This window comes from Gymnoscopelus braueri (assembly GCF_963280865.1).
Source record: "Gymnoscopelus braueri genome assembly, chromosome: 7".
Classification (NCBI taxonomy): Eukaryota; Metazoa; Chordata; class Actinopteri; order Myctophiformes; family Myctophidae; genus Gymnoscopelus; species Gymnoscopelus braueri.
This window is the reverse complement of record NC_137608.1, coordinates 7,933,382-7,956,962: the sequence shown is the minus strand read 5'-3', so window position 1 is coordinate 7,956,962 and position 23,581 is coordinate 7,933,382. Positions and strand designations below refer to the sequence as shown.

General features: G+C 42.0%; 1 protein-coding gene across 1 annotated transcript in view; it reads right to left on the bottom strand.

The window, feature by feature from the left end:
- Nucleotides 1–23,581, bottom strand: part of LOC308088847 (tight junction protein 2-like) — a 70,776-nt gene that overhangs the window by 32,565 nt on the left and 14,630 nt on the right. The window contains exon 2 of the mRNA XM_080433434.1: nucleotides 2,391–2,444. Coding sequence (XP_080289560.1) covers nucleotides 2,391–2,444 — 54 coding nt within the window. The remainder of the gene's footprint in view (nucleotides 1–2,390; nucleotides 2,445–23,581) is intronic.

Below are 23,581 nucleotides of genomic sequence, written 5' to 3'. Positions count from 1 at the left end.
TCAAATCCTCAACAAAGTCACAATACGTTTTGGTTGAGATCTTAAACGGGCGCTTGACATTTGACAACATTCAACCACTAGGTGTCACACTTTTACCACACCGCTCTGTTAAACACATTTGGTTATTTCCCCCTCTATATAACACTGAATTAATACCAGCCATTTACAATTACAATTTAGGCATTTAGCAGACGCTCTTTATCCAGAGCGACTTAAACGTATGAAATCGGAATAAGCAGAGTAAACATGAACTCTAGTCAATAAACAACAAGGTAAATAGTCACATATTGTAGAGCGCAGAAAGACCAACGTAGTGCACAGAAACTAGGATGTCAGGTAAACAATGAAGCTAGCTTCTGTCTAAACAACATACTATCTAAGTTATTGGTTCTCAAAGTGGTCCAGGGGTCCTTGAGGGAGTTCCAGGGGGTCCCCAGCTAAATGATAGATAGTTAGGAACCAAGTGGACCCTTATGGGTCTGTAACTCAGAGAGTGTACAAATGGAACCAAATGGAATCCATTTGGTTCCATTTGTACACTCTCAGAGTTAAATTAACATTGATGTTACAATATAAATTGGAGTTCCAGAGAAATTCTATTAAATGGGGATCCGTAGCCTAAAATGCATGTCAAACTGGGGGTCCTTGAAATTAAAATGGTTGAGAATCACTGCTAGAGCCGTAAAAATCTTCTCTTATGGGGGTCCCTGGCATATTGTTTCAAATGGGGGTCTGCGGGATAATAAGTGGCAATTTGGGGGTCCTTGACATGAAAACGTTTGAGAACCACTGATCGAAATAACATCAGGATAGTGACCAGGATATATCTGCATAGTAACCTAGCATTAAGAAGGGATACCAGGAGAGGTGAGGTGGAGTTTGAAGAGGTGAGTGCTAGGGTCGGGAATTGGAGTCTGAAGAGGTGAGTGCTAGGGGGTGAGGTGGAGTCTGAAGAGGTGAGTGCTAGGGGGTGAGGTGGAGTCTGAAGAGGTGAGTGCTAGAGGGTGAGGTGGAGTCTGAAGAGGTGAGTGCTAGAGGGTGAGGTGGAGTCTGAAGAGGTGAGTGCTAGGGGGTGAGGTGGAGTCTGAAGAGGTGAGTGCTAGGGGGTGAGGTGGAGTCTGAAGAGGTGAGTGCTAGGGGGTGAGGTAGAGCCTGAAGAGGTGAGTGCTAGGGGGGTGAGGTGGAGTTCGAAGAGGTGAGTGCTAGTGGGTGAGGTGGAGCCTGAAGAGGTGAGTGCTAGGGGGTGAGGTGGTAGATTCTAAAGAGGAGAGTCTTCAGACTACGGCAGTGACTATTGGGAGTGAGTGTGCAGTTCTGACTGCAATTGCGACTTTATTCCACAATTCGTCAGGATGGAGAAGAGTCTCGGACACACGGAGCGTTGTCCAGTGTGTTTTAGGGAAGGCTCGATCGGCCAGCATTCCTGTGTAAGGGTCGTAGGGTGGCGGTATGGGGGTGTCATGCCTTTGGTAGCAGTGGCGAGCGAATCTCCGGAGTGCGGACATTCGCGACATGGGCGTGTCCGAGGTGCGAGTGACAGCCTCGTAAATAAGCGAGTCGTGGTCCGGCTAGAGTTCCACTGCTCCGGGCGGATCAAAGCCAGCAGTACAGACACTCCATGCTCGTCTCTGGCAGATTGTCTGTAAACAGTCTATACATTCTAGGTAGGAAATAGGTCATGTAGCTGTTCAAACTTGATCCATTTCACATCTACTCGACAGTTTAAAACGTTATCAATATTCAGTACTTTCATACAAGTTGTCTGTTTCTGTCCGTCTCAAATAGTGTGGAGTGTGTACGACGCCTAAAATCCACGCCTATTTCAGAGCACGGCATGCTTCTGGTTGACCGTGGAGTGGACTCATCCTCTGTGGTGTGACAGTGTGCTGTGTACAGTGTTGATTTCGTCAACTAAAACTATGAAGACAAATTTCTGTCGACTACCTTTTTTCACTTACGAAAACAAAATAAAAGCAAAATAAGAACTAAGCTATGACGACTAAAACTACGACTAAATATACTGACAATTTCGTCAACAAATAAAAACTAGACTAAAATGGAGTGGAGAAGAGATCCAGTAGAACTAAGACAAGTCATCATGGGTGTGTGCGGGTGTCACAGACCGAAAATAGCCGTTCTACAAGCTCACAACATGCTTGTAGATCTAGCTATTTTCCGCATGCAACTAAGTGAAAATCATTTCAACGCCATCACGGCCCGCCAAAAATAAATATAATTTCAGGTGACGAAAACATGACTAAAACTAAACAGAATTTAAGACTATGACTATAACTACATCAAAATTTGCTGTCAAAATGAACACTGGTGCTGTGTGTACAGTCAGTGTAACAGTGTACAGTATGACAGTGTAAGTGTAACAGTGAACTCACCCTCTGCAGTGTGACAGTGTATTGCTCCCACACCATTTCTTCCATTCCTGAGCTCTGAAACGACACAAAACACCACCAGTTTGGTCAACATCATCTGATGCACTGCTTTTAAGGTACATTAAAGGGGGTTGTAAGTAATATGTGTCTGTTAAAATAAGTGTTAAATAGCTCTATATTCTGATAGTAATCATTGCTAGAGTGTTTGTTCAGTAAGAGGGGTCTACCAGCTCTCTTTGGTAAAAAGAAAATACATTTTCAGGACAAGTGAAATTGGAAGTGATGAAACAAAAATAAGCAGACTGAACTGGAACACTGATAAATGGGTTCTCTGATTGGATGAAATTGGTGACCCACCTGAAGATGTAATTACTGTTTATTAAAGAGCTAGTAGAGTACACTGTCTATAGCAATGATTACTCGGAATCAGAATTTAGACCTTTTAACATAAAAAACACTTTTTCAGGTTCCTTTTACAGTGCCCTTGTTGTTCTTCACTATTCTGCTTGTCTAATACGTAGAAATTGACACTCACATGACACTCAGTTTACTCACGTTTGAACTCAAGGGACTACAATGGATATAAGCCATCAAAGCTTTTTCCTTTTGACAGGTAGTATTTATGTTATTAACTGTATTTCTGCCAGAGTTATTTCAGATTTTTAGCTGTTGGCTGCCAGAGATTTTTAATTGAAAAACAAAAAGTACTCAGGAGCCGAGATACAGATTTTTTAAGTTTTAAGTTAACAAGGAAGTGGATAGGAGTTTAAATCTTTGATATATCATATCTCCTTGGTCTTTGGGTCTAAAAATAAGAAAAAAACGAAAAAAAAAAAAAAAAAAAAAAAACTTTTTTTTTTTTTTTTTTTTTTTTTTAATAGAACGCATTTATGCGTTATTGGCAGGCAAGTGATGTATTCAATAGAACGCATATATGCGTTATTGGCAGTAAATGAGTTAACAAAAACTTCAATGACTCAATCTGAGGTAGGAGTAGAAGAGTTTATCGCAGCGCTGCTCACAAAGACCACTGATCCCCTCCAAGTTTACCGGATTAACTTATGATCACAAACGTCAGCATACAGGTATGCTTACTGTATTATGTAGACATAAGCGTGCATACACGCACACACACATTTATTATGTAGACATAGGCACACGCGCACACACAGAAACATACATCAACACAGGTATGCGTATCATGTAGACATAGTTAGGCAGACACACACAGCAGAGGTATGCATACTACAGTATGTAGACATAGGCACACGCACACACACACACAGAGCGTACAGCCACACACACACACAGAGCGTACAGCCAGATCAGTAAACAGCTTGTTGTGATGATAAGATCTTGTGTTCAAGAGGTAACTCAATGTTGTTTGACCAGTTCTAAGAAGAGATGTGCGCACGTCTATTTGTGTGTGTGTGTGTGTGTGTGTGTGTGTGTGTGTGTGTGTGTGTGTGTGTGTGTGTGTGTGTGTGTGTGTGTGTGTGTGTGTGTGTGTGTGTGTGTGTACATATTTGTATTATTTACTATACTTGGGACAAATGTCCCCACACATAATAGTAGAATCTGAGAAATATATATTTTGAGGAACATTTTTAGACTGACTACACAAATCACTGATCTTCAAGCACAATGTCACAGTCACACAGGGTAGGAGGTAAAAAAAACAAGGCAGTGTAAATAAGGACAGATTCTACACCATAGCATATGATAGACACACTGGGAGGTAGGGATCGGACCATAACTTGGCCGTCTTACACTGCACATGAGTTGGCTATGTAGCCTACTGTACTTGGATCGCTTTCTTCCGTATCCGAATCTCTGAATCTCTTGGCCAAAAATAGCAGATCTGCAAGCTACAAGCTTGCAGATCTGCTATTTTTGGCTAATGTTCCCCCCAGAATGTGGATGCCGGGGTGCAAGTGGTTAACAAAAGTGGCATGTTAAGAGTTTTGAGAATATTTTACCATCGTTTAATCACAATTATTTTGGCCACACTAATCTTGACATGACATTTTCCTATCATCCCTATAGGGAGGCAAACTGGAGCCAGAAGTTCAATGGAATGCATTGAGGTCAATGAGAGCCGGCTGGACCGGCTTAAGGATAAACAAAATTATTTCGTTGCAATTTTTTTGTTTCTTTGTAAATGAATGCCCTACTTGATCACACTACAGCATCACACAAAAGTAGCAGATCTACAAGCTCGAAACGCGGCGTGAAGTGAAGCATTTTGAGCCCCCCCCCAAGGAGGAGTGACCCAAAAACAGTCTCTCCTTGGCACAGCTACAGAATCACATGCTTCACATGCCATTTCACACCATGATGGATTCAAGTGTGTTTTGTCATGTGTCTGTCAAGCTGCATGCTTCCATTGTGAGAAGAACCACATCAACCCTAGCATCCCTCAGTGGTGGAAAAAGTACTAAACGTATCAATACTGCAATAGAGAAATACTCGGTTACACGTAAAAGTCCGGGATTCAAAATGTACTCGAGTAAAAGTACAAAAGTACTGCCATCAAAATGTAGTTAAAAGTACCAAAAGTAAAAATACTCATTATGCAGAATGACCCATAGCAGATCTACAAGCTCATAGATCGGCTATTTTCAAATGGCCGAAATGTATATAGGGCTGAAGTGGTTAATGTGTGTTTTGTAATAATAATCAAAATCTAAAAAGTAACTAGTAACTAAAGCTTTCAAATAATTGTAGTGGAGTAAAAATACAATATTTGGATCCGAGATGTAGTGGGGTAGAAGTAAAAGTACTGAAAATTGGAAATACTCCAGTAAAGTAAAAAAAATCCTCAAAAGTGTACTGAAGCACAGTACTTGAGTAAATGTACTTAGTTACTTTCCACCCCTGGTTTTGTCCACTCAGCCGTTGCAGCACTAAACAAACTGCCTCGCCGACATGCTGTTTGTGTACTCTGGGAAGTGGGAACTCCATGTACAGGTGTAATATATCCTCTCTGTCGGGTGGAAACCTCAAAACTGTCCAAAACTGTTATTTTTCAGCTGTGTTAATTTTGTCGACTAAGACTAAAAGACTAAGGTTTTTGATATTTAGTCGACTAAGACTAGACTAAGGCTAAACAATTTCAGAAGACGAAAATAGGACTAAAACTAAATGGTGTGTTATCCAAACGACTAAGACTAAAGCAGAATTTGTACCAGTGTAATTGTTTTTGACTAAGACTAAGAGACTAAGGTTTTTGATATTTAGTCGACTAGACTAAGACTAAGACTAAACATTTTTAGAAGACTAAAGTAGGACTAAAACTAAATGGTGTGTTATTCAAAAGACTAAGACTAAATCAAAATTTGCTGTCAAAATTAACACAGCTTTTCAGGATTCAAATTCAAAAGTAGCAGATCTACAAGCTCCTACAAGCTACTGCTTCGTGCAGCGTTTCTAGCTTGTGGATCTGCTATTTTTGAGTGACGCTGTAGTATGATCAAGTAGGGCGTTAATTTGCGCATAAACGCAAAAAGTTAGAATATGGCGATAAGAGGTTTCTGCCCGACAACAACGATATGTATTGTCTTTATGTTGCGTTGTATTTTGTGATGTGTTCTTATTGTTTAACGGAACAGATTTGTGAACTGTAATATCCCCCCTGAGACAGATAAAGACCATTATCATCATTATTATTAATGGCTCCTTTTGTTTGTTATCCAGACACAAGGCAGTCAGTCATTTCTGTTGAATGACACTTAACTTTTCTTGTCACAGCCACATCATGTGACGAGTGGCCCAGTGTGACACGCTGAGTGTTTCAAGTGACCTGTGTGACGTGAACGCTATGTGACAGACAGCCAGTGGTGGAAAAAGTACTCAAATTCTTTACTTAGGTAAAAGTACCAATACTGCAATATAGAAATACTCTATTCTGTTACAAGTAAAGGTCCAGAATTCAAAATTGACTCGACTAGAAGTACAAAAGTATTGGCATCAAAATGTACTTAAGTACCAAAAGTAAAAGTACTAAAATGTTTGAAAATAGCCTAGGTCTAAAATATGACGAAAGTGGTTAATGTATGTTTTATAATGTAATAATTTATATCTACAAAGTAACTAGTTTTCAAATAATTGTAGTGGAGTAAAAGTACAATATTTGCCTCTGAGATGTAGTGGAGTAGAAGTAAAAGTATTGGAAATTGGAAATACTCAAGTACAAACACCTCAAAATAATTGTACTTAAGTACAGTACTTGAGTACATGTACTTAATTACTTTCCACCACTGGCTGATTCCTACAGCACACATAACCATTATACTTAACCTCTAGTGGCTGCCTCTGGTATCACAAGCATGTTGGTGCACAACAATTACATGCCTGATATAAGGACACCACACTTGGCTACCATACAGTCATTATGTCATCCACTCAGCAAAGCTCTCTCTCTCACACACACAGTCACACACACACAGCTGAATTACCCTACAGTCAGATGTGGCACATATTGGCACAGGGCACACAGTAGGTCATCGATTCTGCCAAGCACACGCACGCACACACACGGGTCTATATTTTTAGCCGCCCTCCGTTTTTCCCTCTACCCCAAATCTATTTGAATGGCAGGATATTCCCCCCAGAACAGGAATGGTTCAGGCTACGTTGCACAGTGGCAGGACAAACTGCTACTTTTAGAAACAAGTCTACAGACTTCTGATAAATAATGCAATGTCAGCCAAAGAGAGTTACAACACCAAACACTAATCTACTATTACCTTGAGGGCGCAAACAGATAAAAAAAAGGCCTTTGCAATATGGTTTATAATAGAGACAAATACATTTGTTCATAAACAAAGCATGACTGTAGCCGAAAAACCAACAGTAAAGGGCGCTAGTGGTATTTCTTTGGTTAAAACTAAATTTATTTTGATTAAAAGTTAAAGCTCTTGTTTCTGATAGTAATTCAGTGCTCACTCACTGGTGTTTGTTCAGAAACAGGGACAATATTTCCAGTTCTTTAGCAAACGGAAAATATACTGTATTTCCAGGGCAGGTCGGGACACCAATTTCATCCAATCAGTATAGAGAAACCATTCATCAGCTTCAATTTTACAGCATTCCAATTTAATTCCAATTGCGTCTGCTCATGTTATTGGTTTGTCACTTTCAATTTTATTTGTTTGTCTTGCATCATTATAAGTTCGCTCTCCTGATTGGATCAAATTGGTGTCCCGACCTGAAAAATATATTTTTATATTTACTAGAGCAGGAGAGACAGGGAGACCCCTGTTTACTGAACAAACACTCTATAGTAATGAGTTTCTGAATATAGAGCTATTTTAACACTTATTTTACCATAAAATGTCCCTTGCATCCCCTTTCACTCATCAGGAATGGATACGTGCATGTCAGCGGGTTTGGCAGCAGACGCGATCACAACCCGAGACAAGGTTAGTATAGTTACCGATTGTAAGGCTATACTTGTGACGCTGCGACACGCTGCCTGTGTAGATCGGCTATTTTTCGGACATTTTGGTCCTCACAGGTATAGTAATAACCCATTAAGACCGGGAAAGCAGCCACTTTAACCATCATTTTATACTTTGGCTATTCAAAAATAGCAAATATACAAGCTCATAGCCGTGCTATGAGCTTGTAGATCTGCTATTTCTGAAAAATCATGAAAGTGTGTGCAAATCTTTGAATATGCATATTTTTATATACATTTGGATTTTAGACATACATACATACATTTTTTTTAGACATAATTTTGTGTGGTCCTCGACATAAAAACGTTTGAGAACCACTGATATTATAGCAACATAACAGTTGTTTCAGAAAACTGTTAGGATCTAGAACACATTTTGTAGAATCGGCCTCAGGACTTAATGGGATAAAAGCACACACACACACACACACACACACACACTACATGTCCCACCCGTGTGAGCATACAGGAGCTTCCAGGAGGGGTGTTACAGAGGTCGACCACCAGGCTTTCTTGCAGCTGCTCTGCATCTAGTCCCAGTCCCTGGAGCTGAACCCTGGCTCCCTCACTGCCGCCATCTACATCCTCAATGGCGTCCACAGCAGCTTTCGCCGGCGTACGCGTGCTGCCGGCCCGCCAGTACCTGCCGGCGCCGTGCCACCCGGGGTAACCCGCGGCGCCGGCGACGCAGCAGTGGCTCTGCAACCACCCCCCGGACTCATGATTTTCCGTCTGAACGCGCTTTCGAACGCGCTTGCGCTTCCTCATCTAGAGCGATCCGTGGCTGATCTACAAGCTCACAACACGCCGCAATGCGACGTGTTACAAGCTTGTAGATCGGCTATTTTCAAAATATCTTAAAAAAAAAATGTGCGACACCCTCGTGTGATGGAGTCTAAAAAAATTGTATTAAAAAAGACAACCTAACTTGGTCTGCAACAGGTAGGCTGTGTGCCCACCAAAGTGTTCTTTTTTCCTAGCTGAAAAACGCAACAGGCTGTCCTAAAAAAAAAAAACGCATCCAAGCGCCCCGAGTTGAAAATATCTCAACTCTCAGCGGCGAGCAGATGAAAAACGCCAGACGAGGCGCAGAGAACAGACACTCGGTGTCATCGTGTCAAGCTGCCGCCGTGCCCAGCACGGCGCAAAATTACGAGGTGCTCCCGTTGAAAACGATTCAAACAGACACCGCGCTCAGGAAAAAAAACGCCTTGTGCGGACATCACAGCCCCTTAGGGCCGTGCGCGGCACTACTACACGCCTCGATACGTTGTGGTTGGACCGGCGGACAGAAGCTAGCGGGACTCCCTGCTTAAGTCAGAAGAAGTGAAGGGTTTAAAAAACCTCTTCTCCTCCGTCCGGCCGCTGACCTCCGTTCTGGAGGATTTAAATGCCTGGTGGTGTGTAAACCGCCCGCCGGATTAGCATGCTAACCCCGCGGGGGAGACGACGACGAGGGAGAAGAAAGAGGGATGAACTAAAAATAACTCACTCACAGCTCCGACACCACCTCCTCCTCCTCCTCCTCCTCCTCCTGGCACTCCACCACGGAGAACCCTGACGGCGCTCCGCCACCTCCTCCGCAGGGCAAAGGACATGACCCCCTCGTCCCCCTGCTCGTCCCCCCCGGGATCCGCAGGTTCAGACGGAGAGCAAGGCTGAGAACACACGTCTCCCCCTACACCTCCCCATTCTCCTCATCCTGTCTGTCACTCTGCATGCGGCGCTCATGCCGTTTCTCCTCTCGCTCTTCTCCCTCTCTCTCTGTCTCTCTCCCTCTCTCTCTGTCTCTCTCTCTCTCTCTCACACACACACACACACACGCACGCACACACACACACACACACACACACTAGCTGACATCAGAGCTTGCTAGTTGGCTTCGTCAACCTGTTATGTAACCCTCTCTCATCCATCGAGTGATGCTGTCCTACATTTACACGTGCGTGTGCGGCGCGCGCCACAAACTCATTCAACTCGCCATCGACGGATCAGTTTAGGGGACATTTATCAATGCGGCGCCGCCGCGCTGATACCAACCACTACGGCAGCATGCGGTTCTCAAAGTGGGGTACGGGGACCCCGCAGGAGTCCTTGAGGGGGTTTCCAGGGGGTCCCCAGCAAAAATGTACATCTAGATCAGTTTGAAACACTTCAAAACTTTATTATACATTGGATATTTGAAAATATATGTAAGCTTGTAGATCAGCTATTTTCTAAATATTGTGATGTGTTTTTTTAAAAATATGGAATATTTTTTAAATATTTTAACAACACAAATATTGTATTATGGGGGTCAATGGCACAACATAATTTCAAATCCATATTAATTTGCGGGTCCTTGACATGAAAACGGTTGAGAAGCACTGTGCTTAAGAACGAGAGAGCGTTCAAGAAAACCACGATTAGGCTCGGAGAGAAAGAGAATCACCCATAAAGACCACAGGCGCGCGCACACATACACACACACACACACACACACACCTTCACACATCTGTTCCAGTGAGAGCTGGGAGGTGTCAGCTGCGCCCCGTTTCATGAAGCATACAGTAATAATTATAATGACTCTCTCCTGGAGAGACAGAGAGAGAGACAGAGAGAGAGAGAGAGAGAGAGAGAGACACAGAGAGACACAGAGAGAGAGCCAGACAGAGAGAGAGATAGAGAGGGAGAGACAGACAGAGAGAGACAGACAGCGAGAGAGAGAGACAGAGAGAGAGACAGACAGTGAGAGAGAGAGAGACAGACAGCGAGAGAGAAACAGAGAGAGACAGACAGCGAGAGAGAGAGACAGAGAGAGAGACAGACAGACAGACAGACAGAGAGACAGACAGATAGAGACTCATTGGGAGAGACAGAGAATGACAGAGAGAGAGAGACAGAGAGATTGACATCATAGGAGGTGATTGTGCAACAGGGTTTCTAATCTTTTCTATTAACAAACATTAGAAAACATTTCCAATCGTCCTCCATGGGACACAGACACTGAGATGAACATGATTATCATGCGATAATGCAGATCAGTGGTGGGCAATAGGCAGACCGCGGGCCAGAAATGGCCCTGCAACATTAACAATTGGGCCGCCAAATTATTTAGAGATTTTTTAAATTATTTTAAATTTTACAATGTCAGACTGCCAAACCCACAAACGCCATCATTATAGCTTTAATGTCCAAATGGAGAATCTATCTCCACCTGAAGAATGCTTTACCCACGTAGAGAACCATAGTACAATCAATTGATTACTGCTTAAGCTGCGGAATAGTCCCACACAGCTGACTCCTGCTGCTGTGCTCATTTAAACTGCTGTCAGTGCTTCAATCTTGCACTTTCCTGCCTCTGTCTTTGATGGAAAGACCACTTTAAAAAGGTGCCACGATTCGTCTTCTGGTGCCGTATAATATCCCAGACTTGCGTCAGGGCAGCCACACTTGCAATCTCCTGAAATTGTACCTTTTTTTGGGAACACAGTTTCGTCATTTAAAAGGAGCAGTTCACCCCAAAAAATTGCTTATTTTCTATCAATTACACACCCCATAAAGCATTGAATTCATGGAGATTTGGTAGTTTTTATCGCATTCCTAAGCCAATAATTTGATGACCGGAGGAAAGATGCTAATGTCATCAAATGATTGGTTTAGAAATGCAACAAAAACAAACACAAAAACTCCATGAATTCAATGCTTCATGGGGTGTGTAATTGATAGAAAATAAGTAACTTTTTGAGTGAACTACTCCTTTAAAAAATAAAATCCCTAGCTCTAGTCCAGCTCCAATTCAGAAATTCTTCAAAAGATTGTCAAACATTCACCAAAACTGCCAACCAGTTGTGAGCTTGTAGGTCAGCTATTTTCGCCGAAGAGGTTTGATGTAGAAGGGGGGGAGGAGGAGGGGACTAGGTACAGACCCCTGGGGGACCCCGGTCAACGACATAGGGTTTATAAGTGGTTCAAATGGATCACACAATCTCTGCCCAGCATCAGGTACAACTCTCTCAATAATTAATGGGTGAAAGAACAACTCAAGGGCTCACCACCAGGACCCCAGTGTGCACTGGCCTGGGGAGAGGGTCTAATATGTACCCATGCTTTTTATAAGTACGCTCTATGACGTCGGGACATATAATCGTCACTGGTGGGCAGAAACCTTCTTGTATCTCCATAATGTTTTAATGCCCTATTTGTCATACTAAAGTATCACACAAAAGTAGAAAAATAATAATAAAAATAAATTTTATTTGTATTGCACTTTACAATTGAACTAACCTCAAAGTGCTACAGTACAGAATAGAAACATTTGCACAAAACAATCTAAAAAAGGAGGGTCTTAAAAAATATATAATAATAACAAGCAAGGGGGCAAAGAAAACCTAGAGGTTAAAACCTAAAAAGCTAACCAAATGCTTTATTAAAAAGGAAAGTCTTTAGTCCTCTGTTTAAAAAATGGCCGCTCTACAAGCTCCCAACGCTTCGCGTTGCAACACACTTGGAGCTTGTAGATCTGCCATTCTTAACTATTTTAGCTATTTTTTTAAGTGAAAGTGAAAATGGTTAAGAGGGTATATTAATAATAACTACATTGGATCCTGTTGGCACGGCCACAGATGGAAGTTATCTTTTTTTCTCCATTTCCTGGAGTAACCGTTTCCACCCGTCAGCGACGTTACGTAGAGGCATTTCTGAACGCACATTTCATTCTAGTGAGCCCCATCATTTAACCGTTGCTGAAAATAAGTGGTTTAGCTAGCTTTTATGTTTGCCATTTTTACTCTGGTATGTTGAAATTGTAGGAACGCATTTATTATTGATTGCATTTCTCTGTATGTCTCTAGCTTGCTGAATGCTGACTCTGTCTCTGAATGTGAGTAGCCTACTTCTTTCCAGCTTTCTGAGTGACACACTGTACTTGACTTTCTCCTGGCTGTCTGGGATCAGTGGGATTATGGGTAGAGGGAATCATTCTCGCTCGCACGCACGCACGCACGCACGCACGCACGCACGCACACGTACGTACGTTTGAATTACTATACTTGCAAAGACATCAACATTTCAGAATGGTAATTTTGTGAATGGGATTGAATTTTTTTGTTTGTTTTAACCCATTCAATCTGGGAACGCATCTCTGTCATTTTAAGATTTCTTTGGCTATTCAAAAATAGCAGATATACAAGCCGCGCTATGAGCTTGTAGATTTTTTATCGTGAACATTTGTGCAAATCTTTGAATATATTTTTTGGTAAAATATTTTGTTCAACGGACACCCCTAGAAGCAAAGATTTGAGTTACAAATAAAATAAGTGATATATTCAAAGATTTGCACGAATTTGCACGATTTTTCAAAAATAGCAGACAAGCCCGCGCTATGAGCTTGTATATCTGCTATTTTTTGAATAGCCAAAGAAATCTAAAATGACAAAGCATTCCCGGATAAAGCCAAAATTAGCAGATCTACAAGTAGATTGGATATTTTTTGGTGTGTGACCCCCAACCCCTAAACCTAACCTCTAAATGTCTATTCCTAACCGGAGTCTTTTCCTAATTGAAAGCCCAACTCCCCAAATGTCCTCACAATGTTACATTCTCAAATTCTACTATACTTGCGGGGACGTTTGGCCCTCACAAGTACACACACACACTCACGTTTGTGCGCACACGCACACACAATGTACCGTGTGAAAAGATCTATAAAAATAGTGCTGGACGTCATAACACCAACACGAGTTCCCATGGCAACGCAGCATCCTTCTCCCCCCAAGGAGAAAAAAGAAGTGACTTCTATCCTTTTGGGGTGACGGTGGCCACAGGAGCCTGGTGACATCTAAAATATTGACTGGCCTTTTCTTTACTTTTAAAACAACTATTCCCAGCCTGTGAGGATATTGCAGGTGGGCCTGATTTGTATTGTAAGGCTGTACTGATAATATAACATCAATATGTTATATTAAGAAGCCCCCAGCCTCCCATCCTTCAAAACTGCTCTCAAAAACCCAGCACTTCAATATGGCTTACCCCAGCTAACTGCACACCCCTTGTTTCACTGTTCCACTGTTTTTATTGATTTTACTCTAGACACAGAGCTTTTTTTTGTAATGCGTGTTTTATATATACTTTTTTTTTTTTTCCTAAGTTATTTTTGTTGTTTTCTCCTACCCCCATGTAAAGCGTCTTTGGGTACTTAAATAGTAGTTCACCCCCAAAATGACTTTTTTTCTATCCATTAGTCACACCATGGAGACTTGTTTTATGTTTCATTCCTAAGCCAATCATTTGATGACCGGTAGCGGTTCCTGTAGGAGTCTCCTTTGTGTCTCAACAAAAAACAAAAAAATATCAAGTCTCCATGGTGTGACTAATCAATAGAAAAAAAAGGTATTTTGGGTGAACTATCCCTTTAAATCTGAGATATATTATTAATACATGTTTTTAAAAAAAAACTGCAATTAAAAAAACCTTCATGGTAGGTTTTCTTTCAAATCCTGAACAATTAGTTTTTATTGTGATAAATAGGAACATAAAAGTATATTGATCCAAGCCGGAACACAATCGATCGATTGCTCATTAAAATAAACATGCTTTGAAAACGCCTTTGGGCGGCCGTGTTAAGTGGTAGTATGAGTCATATGTAATATGAGTAGAGCCACCCAGCAGTGAAAAACACAACTTTTCATTTTACAATCTGCAATAATTTATTCGCACAAATGTTTCATCCAAGGACTCACACACACATTTGAACTTTGTTCCATGTAGCTCATTTCTTATTGAAAAGTCTCTACTTCCTCAGCCGGCGTAAATATTTCAGGCTTCTTCTTTTCATTATAAATAAGGAACAATACTATTTCAGTGAGGGGGACGAGAGAGAGAGAGAGAGATGTAGGGAAAGGTGGGAGAGAGAGGGAAAGATAAAGACGGGGAGAAAGGGAGAGGGGTGTGTGTGTGTGTGTGTGTGTGTGTGTGTGTGTGTGTGTGTGTGTGTGTGTGTGTGTGTGTGTGTGTGTGTGTGTGTGTGTGTGTGTGTGTGTGTGTGTGTGTGTGTGTGTGTGTGTGTGTGTGTGTGTGTCTCTCGCTCTCTATACTAGTGAGGACCAAATATCCCGACAAGTATATAGTAGAATTTGAGAAATAGACATTAAGATAAATAGTTCTTTTATGGTTGTCCCTGGTGGAGTCAGGGATAGGAATACACATTTAGAGGTTAGGTTTAGGGGTTGGGGGTTTGAGTTTTTTTTCCAATTTTATACTAGTTATACATTATAATTGTGTGGCGATGTCACACCGAAAAATTTCCGATCTACAACTCACAACACGTCGCGTTGTGAGCTTGTAGATCTGCTATTTTTTGGCTATTGTCAGCTATATCCAATGCTGTCCTAAAAAGTTGCGGTCCTCACAAGTACTGTAATGCAAACTCTCGCGCGTGCGTGCGTGTGTAGTGTATGTGTGTGTGTGAGAGAGAGAGAGAAAAGGAAGTCTAGTCAGTCAGACAGTGTCAGGGTGTTATGTCACGTCTCACAGGAAAGGGACAGTGCTTAATATACACTCGGTGGGCACACTGTTGTTGCAGAGGGCCGTAAATAGCAGATCTACATGCTGACAACGTGTTTGTGACCTGCTATTTCCAGCACGCGACGTAGTAATGAATCAGACTTGTTACGAGGCCACTGACCAAAAAGGACAGCTGTGAGACAGGAACCACAGAGATCCTTTCTGATCTCTCACTGGTGGAAACGTTTTTTTTTTCTTTTTCAGATAACCTTGGATGCATGTTAACCGATTCAATCCGGGAACGCATCTGTGTCATTTTAGATTTCTTTGGGCTATTCAAAAATAGCAGATCTACAAGCCGCGCTATGAGTTTGTAGATCTGCAATTTTTTTTTCAAATCGTGAACATTTGAATATATATTCTACAAACAGTATATTCTACAAAAAATGTCAAGGACCCCCAAAATGGTATGTATTTGGCCGCGGACCCCCATCTCAAAATCTGTTGTTCCAGGGACCCCCAGAAGCACAGATCGGAGTTAAAAATGTTGCTTGCTTTAAAACACACACACACACACACACACACACACACACACACACACACACACACACACTTCAAAGATTTGCAAATGTTCACGATTTTTCGAAAATAGCAGATCTACAAGCTCATAGCGCGTCACTCGGTGCCGCGCTATGAGCTTGTATATCTGCCATTTTTTAATGGCCAAAGAAATCTAAAATGAATGCGTTCCCGGTCTTAAAGGGTTAAAGGAATACTTCATCCTAAAAAAAAGACGTATTTTCTATCAATTACTCACCCCATGAAGCCTTGAATACGTGGAGATTATTGGATTAAATAATGGATTATTGGCTGAGGAATGCGATAAAAACTAAGAAATCTCCACATATTCAAGGCTTCATGGGGTGTAAATTCACTAAACTTCAGTGGAGGAAAGTAACTAAGTACATTTACTTAAGTACTGTACATGAGTACAATTGCGCGGTATATTTACAATCCGCCATTGTCAAAGTGAAGGAATTGGAAGGAAGACAAGTTTCAAAATACGCAGTTTGAAAATCCACATCCCACGCCTCCCTGCACTGAGTGCACTCCATTCCCAGCATATGAGAGAGCGAGAGAGGTCCAGAACAGCATGAGAGAGAGAGAGGCCCAGAACAGAGGATAGAGAGCAGAGATTTCATTATAAGTGAAGTTTAATCTTCAAAGTCGCAGGGAGCCGGGCGCTGCTACCCAGGGATTCCCTATCGCAGAAAATGACCTTTTCCGCTGACATCAATCTGACAGAGGACACTAGACAGTTATACTTTGTCGTACGACAGTGTCCCGCGCTGAAGAAGAAATAAAGCTGCTCTACAACAACCTCACAACGCGTCGCCAACGTGTGAGTGTGATCTTGACCTTTGAGTAGCCAACACCTTTTTCCTCCCAAAAATGTTTTATCTAAATGTTACAGTTATACAACCTTTAAATTCAAATTTCTAAAATCTGGAATATTTAAATATCTGACCTTTATTTTCGGGCAAAGAGATTTGGTGTAGACGAAAAAGCGCAAAAGTAAGTAAGAGCCCACTCAGTTTAGTCTAGAGCAGGGGGTCTTCAACGTTTTTCAGCCCAAGGACCCCTTAGCTGAGGGAGAGATGAAGCAGGGACCCCCCCACTGTATAAAATTGTGATCTTTCAGATTTCATAGATAGCTTCATAGACTAGTTTTACAGCACTATGATCAGTGTTGGATTCATATTAATGTGTGTTTTCAGACATTGATTTAACCACTTAAATGCTCATTACTTAGTAAACTTGAACTTTCACACTGATCTACTTAGTCTACTCTTTTTCCCCTCTACTCCAAACATCTTGGCCAAAAATATCAGCTTGTAGATCTGCTATTTTCGGCTAATGTTCCCCTCAGAATAGGGATGCTAGGGTTCAAAGTAAAAAAAATATGATCTTATCACACAAATATTTGGCCCTCCCTGTAGTAACTCTGAGGACCCCCCCGGTTGAAGACCCCTGGCCTAGAGGGTTCAAGTGGTTGAACTTGACTTCAGCTCCACAATACTGTGCGTGTTCTTCCATCCCCGTCCTGCTACAGTATGGCACCAACCATCAATACCCTCGCAAAATGACACGCTTCACAAACAGTGCTGGTACACAGACGTTCTTAAACTCCAAACAGTGGAATGATCAAACGCACTGTACAAACAACAACACAGCATTCTCCGGGTGAAAATCAATGTTAGTAAACAAACTTGATGCCGCATGACCCGTGTTGACACTATGCACATCCCACTTCAATCCAATCCAATGTACTTTATTGGCTCCAGAGACTCCAGAGTGCACAAGACTAACTGAAAATACACCATCTACAAGAAAATAGCCAGTCTACAAGCTTGATTACTGGTAGCCATTAGCCAATCTACAAGAAAATAGCCAGTCTACAAGTTTGATTGCCCAATCTACAAGAAAATAGCCTATCTACAAGCTCAAATAGCTGATCTATAAGCTCAAAAGGCTGATCTACAAGCTTAAATGATTTAATTCATTTGATTATGCAATATATCTTACAGTACAGTACAGTATATTATATAATACACAGAAGTCCCTGCCAAAAGTCTAATTACATGTATTAATATTATATAAACGACAGATGTCGATTACACATGTTCACATCATATAAAACACCAGTTTCGATTGCGGTCAGAATTTGAATTTCTCCTTCTCCCTCATTCAAAGCATTCAAATCCAGACGGACTGGTCTCGCCGCTACGCCACACCAACCTCGTCTCTGAGAAGCAAACAAGACGGCGTATCACATGACGTATCACATGACAAATCTGGCCAGGGTGCATACTGGACATACCGACATTTCTGAGAGGGGTAAACGAACGCTCCCTTTCATATCTCATATGAAAGGGATTTGCAGGCTTGTGGACAGCTGTATTCATAAAGAACTAAAACAAAATGATAACCACCTAATACGGTTTCAATCAACTGTAAATAACAAAAATATATATTTAGATGTCCATCTGAGACACAAGAGCAGCTAGTAATTTAAGTGTCCAGACAGACAACATTCCATGTGGGTTTTTTGATGGGCCATTACAGGCTCTGCCACTGACTACACTTCCCAGCAACCCCCAGACATGTTCAGGCCACTGGGTATCCCCCACAATGCATTACGCTGTTCGACTTAAATCGTGGACGCACCGGGGTTGAATTGCGCACGAAGCCATTATACCGTGTCTCAAAATTACAGTAATTCCACACGACTTAAATTTGTAGATAAAACAGCAATTAAACAGCAATTATAGCAACAACAAAAAAGAGAAAACAAAAACTCAAAAAGGGGCATTAATATTATACGGTAAGAGGTCATGTATTTCATTTCATCTATAAATTAATGTTAAAGTGCCTCGACTTGATTATTCTTTTGAAATGGGGCAGCCAAAGAAGAGTAACACAGCTTAAGAAGAACATATAATGGAAACATATAACAACGATAATGGAACATGCATTCATATTTAAAAGTGTGCTAGCTCCCTAATGTCTGACGTATTTTCATTATGTGTTAATTAGTGGTGGGCTGAACCCATTTATTACGGAGGCATTCCTTTGTAGCTTTTCAGCCCTCAGCATGCATACAATCTCTAAAGCCTTCCATTGGAGGCAGTAATTACAGTGAGGGGACAGATAAAGACAGTCATTTTGGTATCTAGAACTCTTCCCAGGCCTTTCTAAAAGTACAGGAGCACAGAGGTCAACCGCGGCTCAACCAGAGCGCAGACAGGAGAGGAAAAATAATTAACGCATTAACAGTTCGTTGTGTGTTGTGTAGCGGAGTGCATCGCCCATGGGAACTAGGTGGCGTACGTGTGTGTGTGTGTGTGTGTGTGTGTGTGTGTGTGTGTGTGTGTGTGTGTGTGTGTGTGTGTGTGTGTGTGTGTGTGTGTGTGTGTGTACACTTGTATTACTATGTGCCCACAAGTATAGCAGAGAAATAGACATAGTGAGGTCAATTCTCCTGGTCTTCGCAAGAGAAAGGCTTGTTTTAAAGTAAAAACATTTTTAGAGTTAGGCCTTACAATTAGGTACAAATTCAGGTTGGGATTAGGGTTAGGCATTGATGGGACCAAATGGGCCTGTAAAGGTCGATTTGGTTCCATTTGTACACTCTGAGTGACAGACCTTTTAGGATCCAATTGGTTCCTATTAACTGTCAATAATTTAGCTGAGGAGTGGGGACACCCTGGAACCCCCTAAAAAGGACCCCTAGGGGTTTCCCGGACCCCACTTTTGAGAACGATTGATTTATATATATACACAAACACAGCTGGCATGACGAAATGCCTACCTGGTCTTGAAAGCGAACAGCCATTTTGGCGCACCGGTAAAGGCAGATGGACAGAAGAACAGACGGCAGCATTTACCATGAACGGGGTAGACGGACAGACGGTAGAGTTTACCATGAACGGCTACAGAAACCAGCCAAGACAGAGGGCCCGAGAAACAACATCCTGATCGCATCCACCAACCCACCCCCCCCCCCCTCCCCCACGCGTTTAAGACACTAGAGACTATGAAGAAGGCTGCTACACTTAATCAAAGTCATCAATTTAGTTGATGGTTATAAAAGAATCAATTCTGTTGAAATGTTGAAATTTTCCCAAAAAAACACCAAAAATAACAGATCTACAAGCTCAGAACGTACCGCGAAGCGATACGCCGTGACCTTGTAGATCTGCTATTCTTGTAGGACACCGTTGTAAGGGCAAAGAATAATTGGGCTGTTAATAAGACTAATTGATTTAGCCGAGTATAAAAAATACATGAGGGTTTTTGCCTCGATTCGTTAAAAAAAAAAAAATTTATCCCCTTCTCGATTAGTCGACTAATCAAAAAAGTGATCGATAGAATAACTGCTGAGGAGATAATCAATAGGCGCAGCCCTGGAAGAGAAAGTGTCCGACCGAATAGAACGCAGACTATCCTTTGCACACCTGTTGTGCTGCTACAGTGCATCTCACGCTGATGGACAAGAACGCAAGAGGAGAGCGGCGGAGTGGAGTTACACACAGACACGTTCCCCGCACTGATACGTTGCCCCCAGCTGACTAGTGTGGACCAATGGAATGCCACCTGAGACACGAGTAGTGGTGACCTGATGGGCGCCGGGACAGTAACCCAACCCAGCTCTGTGTCCCTATATCCGCCTGGCACCGAGACAAAAAAACACTCAGGTTCAACTCCAAAACAATGCCATGCACCTCCATGCATGCATGCCCATCGAGTAATGTTTACATCAGTGGTTCTCAAACTTTTTCATGTCAAGGACCCACAAAATCATATGCATTTGGCCGCAGACCCCCAATTCAAAATATTTTGTTTCAGGGACCCCCAGAAGCAAAGATTTGAGTTACAAATTTTTGCTTTAAAAATATATATATTCAAAAAGGTTTGAACACATTTTCAGGATTTTTCAAAAATAGCAGATCTACAAGCTCATCTGCTATTTTTACTCGGTGACGCGCTATGAACTTGTAGATCTGCTATTTTTGGATAGCCAAAGTATAAAAGGTTAAAATGGTTAAAATGATTGTGATTCTATATTAAAACATTTTGCTGGGGACCCCCTGGAACCCCTGGTGGTCCCCAGACCCCACTTTGAGAACCAATGGTCTACATTACTTGGCCAATTACTGAGGCCCAAAATGCTTGCTAGTGAGGTCTTCAACCTCCACAAAAATGTTCATATTTCTCAGTTCCCTTCATTCGGAAGTTTCGGAACTAAAAAAGGTGTCTGCCCGCACCCAGTACAAAACACTGATGCTGGCCTACAAGGCAACCAAAAGGCATGGTGGTACGTACCCCCATACCTTCAAGACATGGTCCAACCCCTACAGCCCTTCCCGCTCACTTAGATCAGCTAACACAGGAATGCCGTACTAATACTTCCCTAAAACACTCCTCCTAAAACTCCCAGTTTGTTGCCGTAGTCTGAAGAAGACTCCCCTCTTCAGACTCCACCTCAACCCCTAGGGCAGTGGTTTGACCCCCAGCATACAGTATAAGTAATTTAAGGACTTTTTAATACCTGTAAAAAAAACATTTTTTTACATAAACTAATAATAAGACCAATGTAACCACCAAACTATACTACAAAACTCCAAATATTACCTAAGAAAGAGGCAAAATTTGTGAAAATAGCCAATCTACAAGCTCAAAATGCAAGGCGTTGTGAGTGAGAGTTTTCTATGCAGATACATCTTGGTTTCTCCTTTCGGTGAGCGATGCCGTCGAGCAACAAATTATAAATCAGCCTTCCAATCTAATCCAGGGAAAGGTTCGACAGATGGTAATCTGTTTGGTTCTGCGGATGCACGGACTCCCTTTAACCCATTCAATCCTGGGAACGCATCTGTGTCATTTTAGATTTGAGCTATATAACCATTATTTTATTATAGCCTGGTAAACCCCTCCCTCCGGGAATCTAATTTTCATTTGATTTCAGCAGTGAGTCTGGCCTACAGGCCTGTCTGGGCGTTTCTCCGGAGTTCATAACATGAACAGCCGACCAAAATGGAACATCAGCAATTTTTTTCTGTCCGCTGTGTTTGGTTTCGGTTTTAAAACTTGAAAACGCTCTCAAACTTCTTTTTTTGAGGCACGGAATTTTCTTTTAAGATATCTTTTGGACATCATTTAGTTGTTTAATTTCATATACTGTATGTGGTCAATTAATCATGACAGAGCCTATTTAAAAATAAAAATTCAGAGAACCGGCAGGGGCGGGCACTGACACGCATTGTATCCGAATAAAGCAACCTATTTTCGGCATAACCCCTTCAAAAGTCTATGCAGATACATCTTGATTTCTCCTTTCGGTGAGCGATGCCGTCGCGCAACAAATTGTCGACTGGCTGGTGGTGGGGAAAATGAGCTGCTGATTGGCTGAAGGGGAACAAACTGCTGATTGGCTGCATCTGATTGACTCCTTCCTGAAATCAAATGCAAATGAGATTTCCGGAGGGAGGGGGGTTTACCAGGCTAATTATTTAATAATTTGGCTATTCAAAAATGTTGAACATTTGTGCAAATCTTTGAATATATATATAATTTTTAAAGCGAACATTTGTAACTCAAATCTTTGCTTCTGGGGGTCCCTGGACCAAAATATTTAAAAATGTTTGCTTTAAAAAAAAATATATTCAAATATTTGCACAAATTCTCACGATTTCCCCAAAACAAATCAGATCTACAAGCTGCTAAAAACTGCTCAAGTATGAAGTCAGGAATACAGCCAGCGGAACACGCCCTTGATGTGGAAAATGAGATGAGACTACTGGACGTGTGTGTCTCTCTCCCTCCCTGTGTGCGTGTGCGTGTGTGCGTGTGTGCGTGTGTGTGTGTGTGTGTGTGTGTGTGTGTCTTCCCCCTCAGAGCACATGTGGAATGTCTTTAAAGTCGAGCGGAGAGGAGATGATGAGGCTGATATTAAATCCTCTTCCTGCAATCAGCTGCCATCTCCCCTATCACCCCCCCCCCCCCCCCATATCCCCTTGCAACCACAACCTCCAGTCTAAACATCTCTTCTGTCGTGTTCTTTGACTGACAGCTAGTTTTCTCCCACAAATATTAAACTTTTCCAGAAAGTTTCCAACATTTTTCAAAAGAATTTCAGAAATTTTCAAAAGAATAAAAAGATAAAATAAATACAATCCACGAATAAAAAACTAAAAACTTCTAAGAAATGTTCAAAATAGCAGATCCAGATAATGGCCAATATTGTCGGCCATTTCAATACATCGGTCAGGCTCTAATCAAGATTAAAAACTGCCTGACCCTCTCTCATGTACCGGTCTCACTCACACTCACACTCACACTCACACTCACACTCACGCTCACACGCATGTTGTGAGCAGGTGAGAACCATCCGGCAGAGAGGAGAGCATTAGGCCACAAGTGTGTGTTCACCTCCCATCTCAACAGCAGAGGCTCTGAAAAGGTCAAGAGCACACTGCACTGATCCACAATGCTGCCTGCAGCACGCCTGCTCTCAAACAGCCACAAATGTTCACGTTTTTCGCCCCCTTTTGCGCTCCCTTCATTGGCTTCTGCTTGCTGCCCACACCCGGTAGGCTACACAACACTGATGCTGGCCTACAAGACTACCAAAGTCATGACACCCCCATACCTTCAAGACCCCCATTACAACCCTTCCCGCTCACTTCAC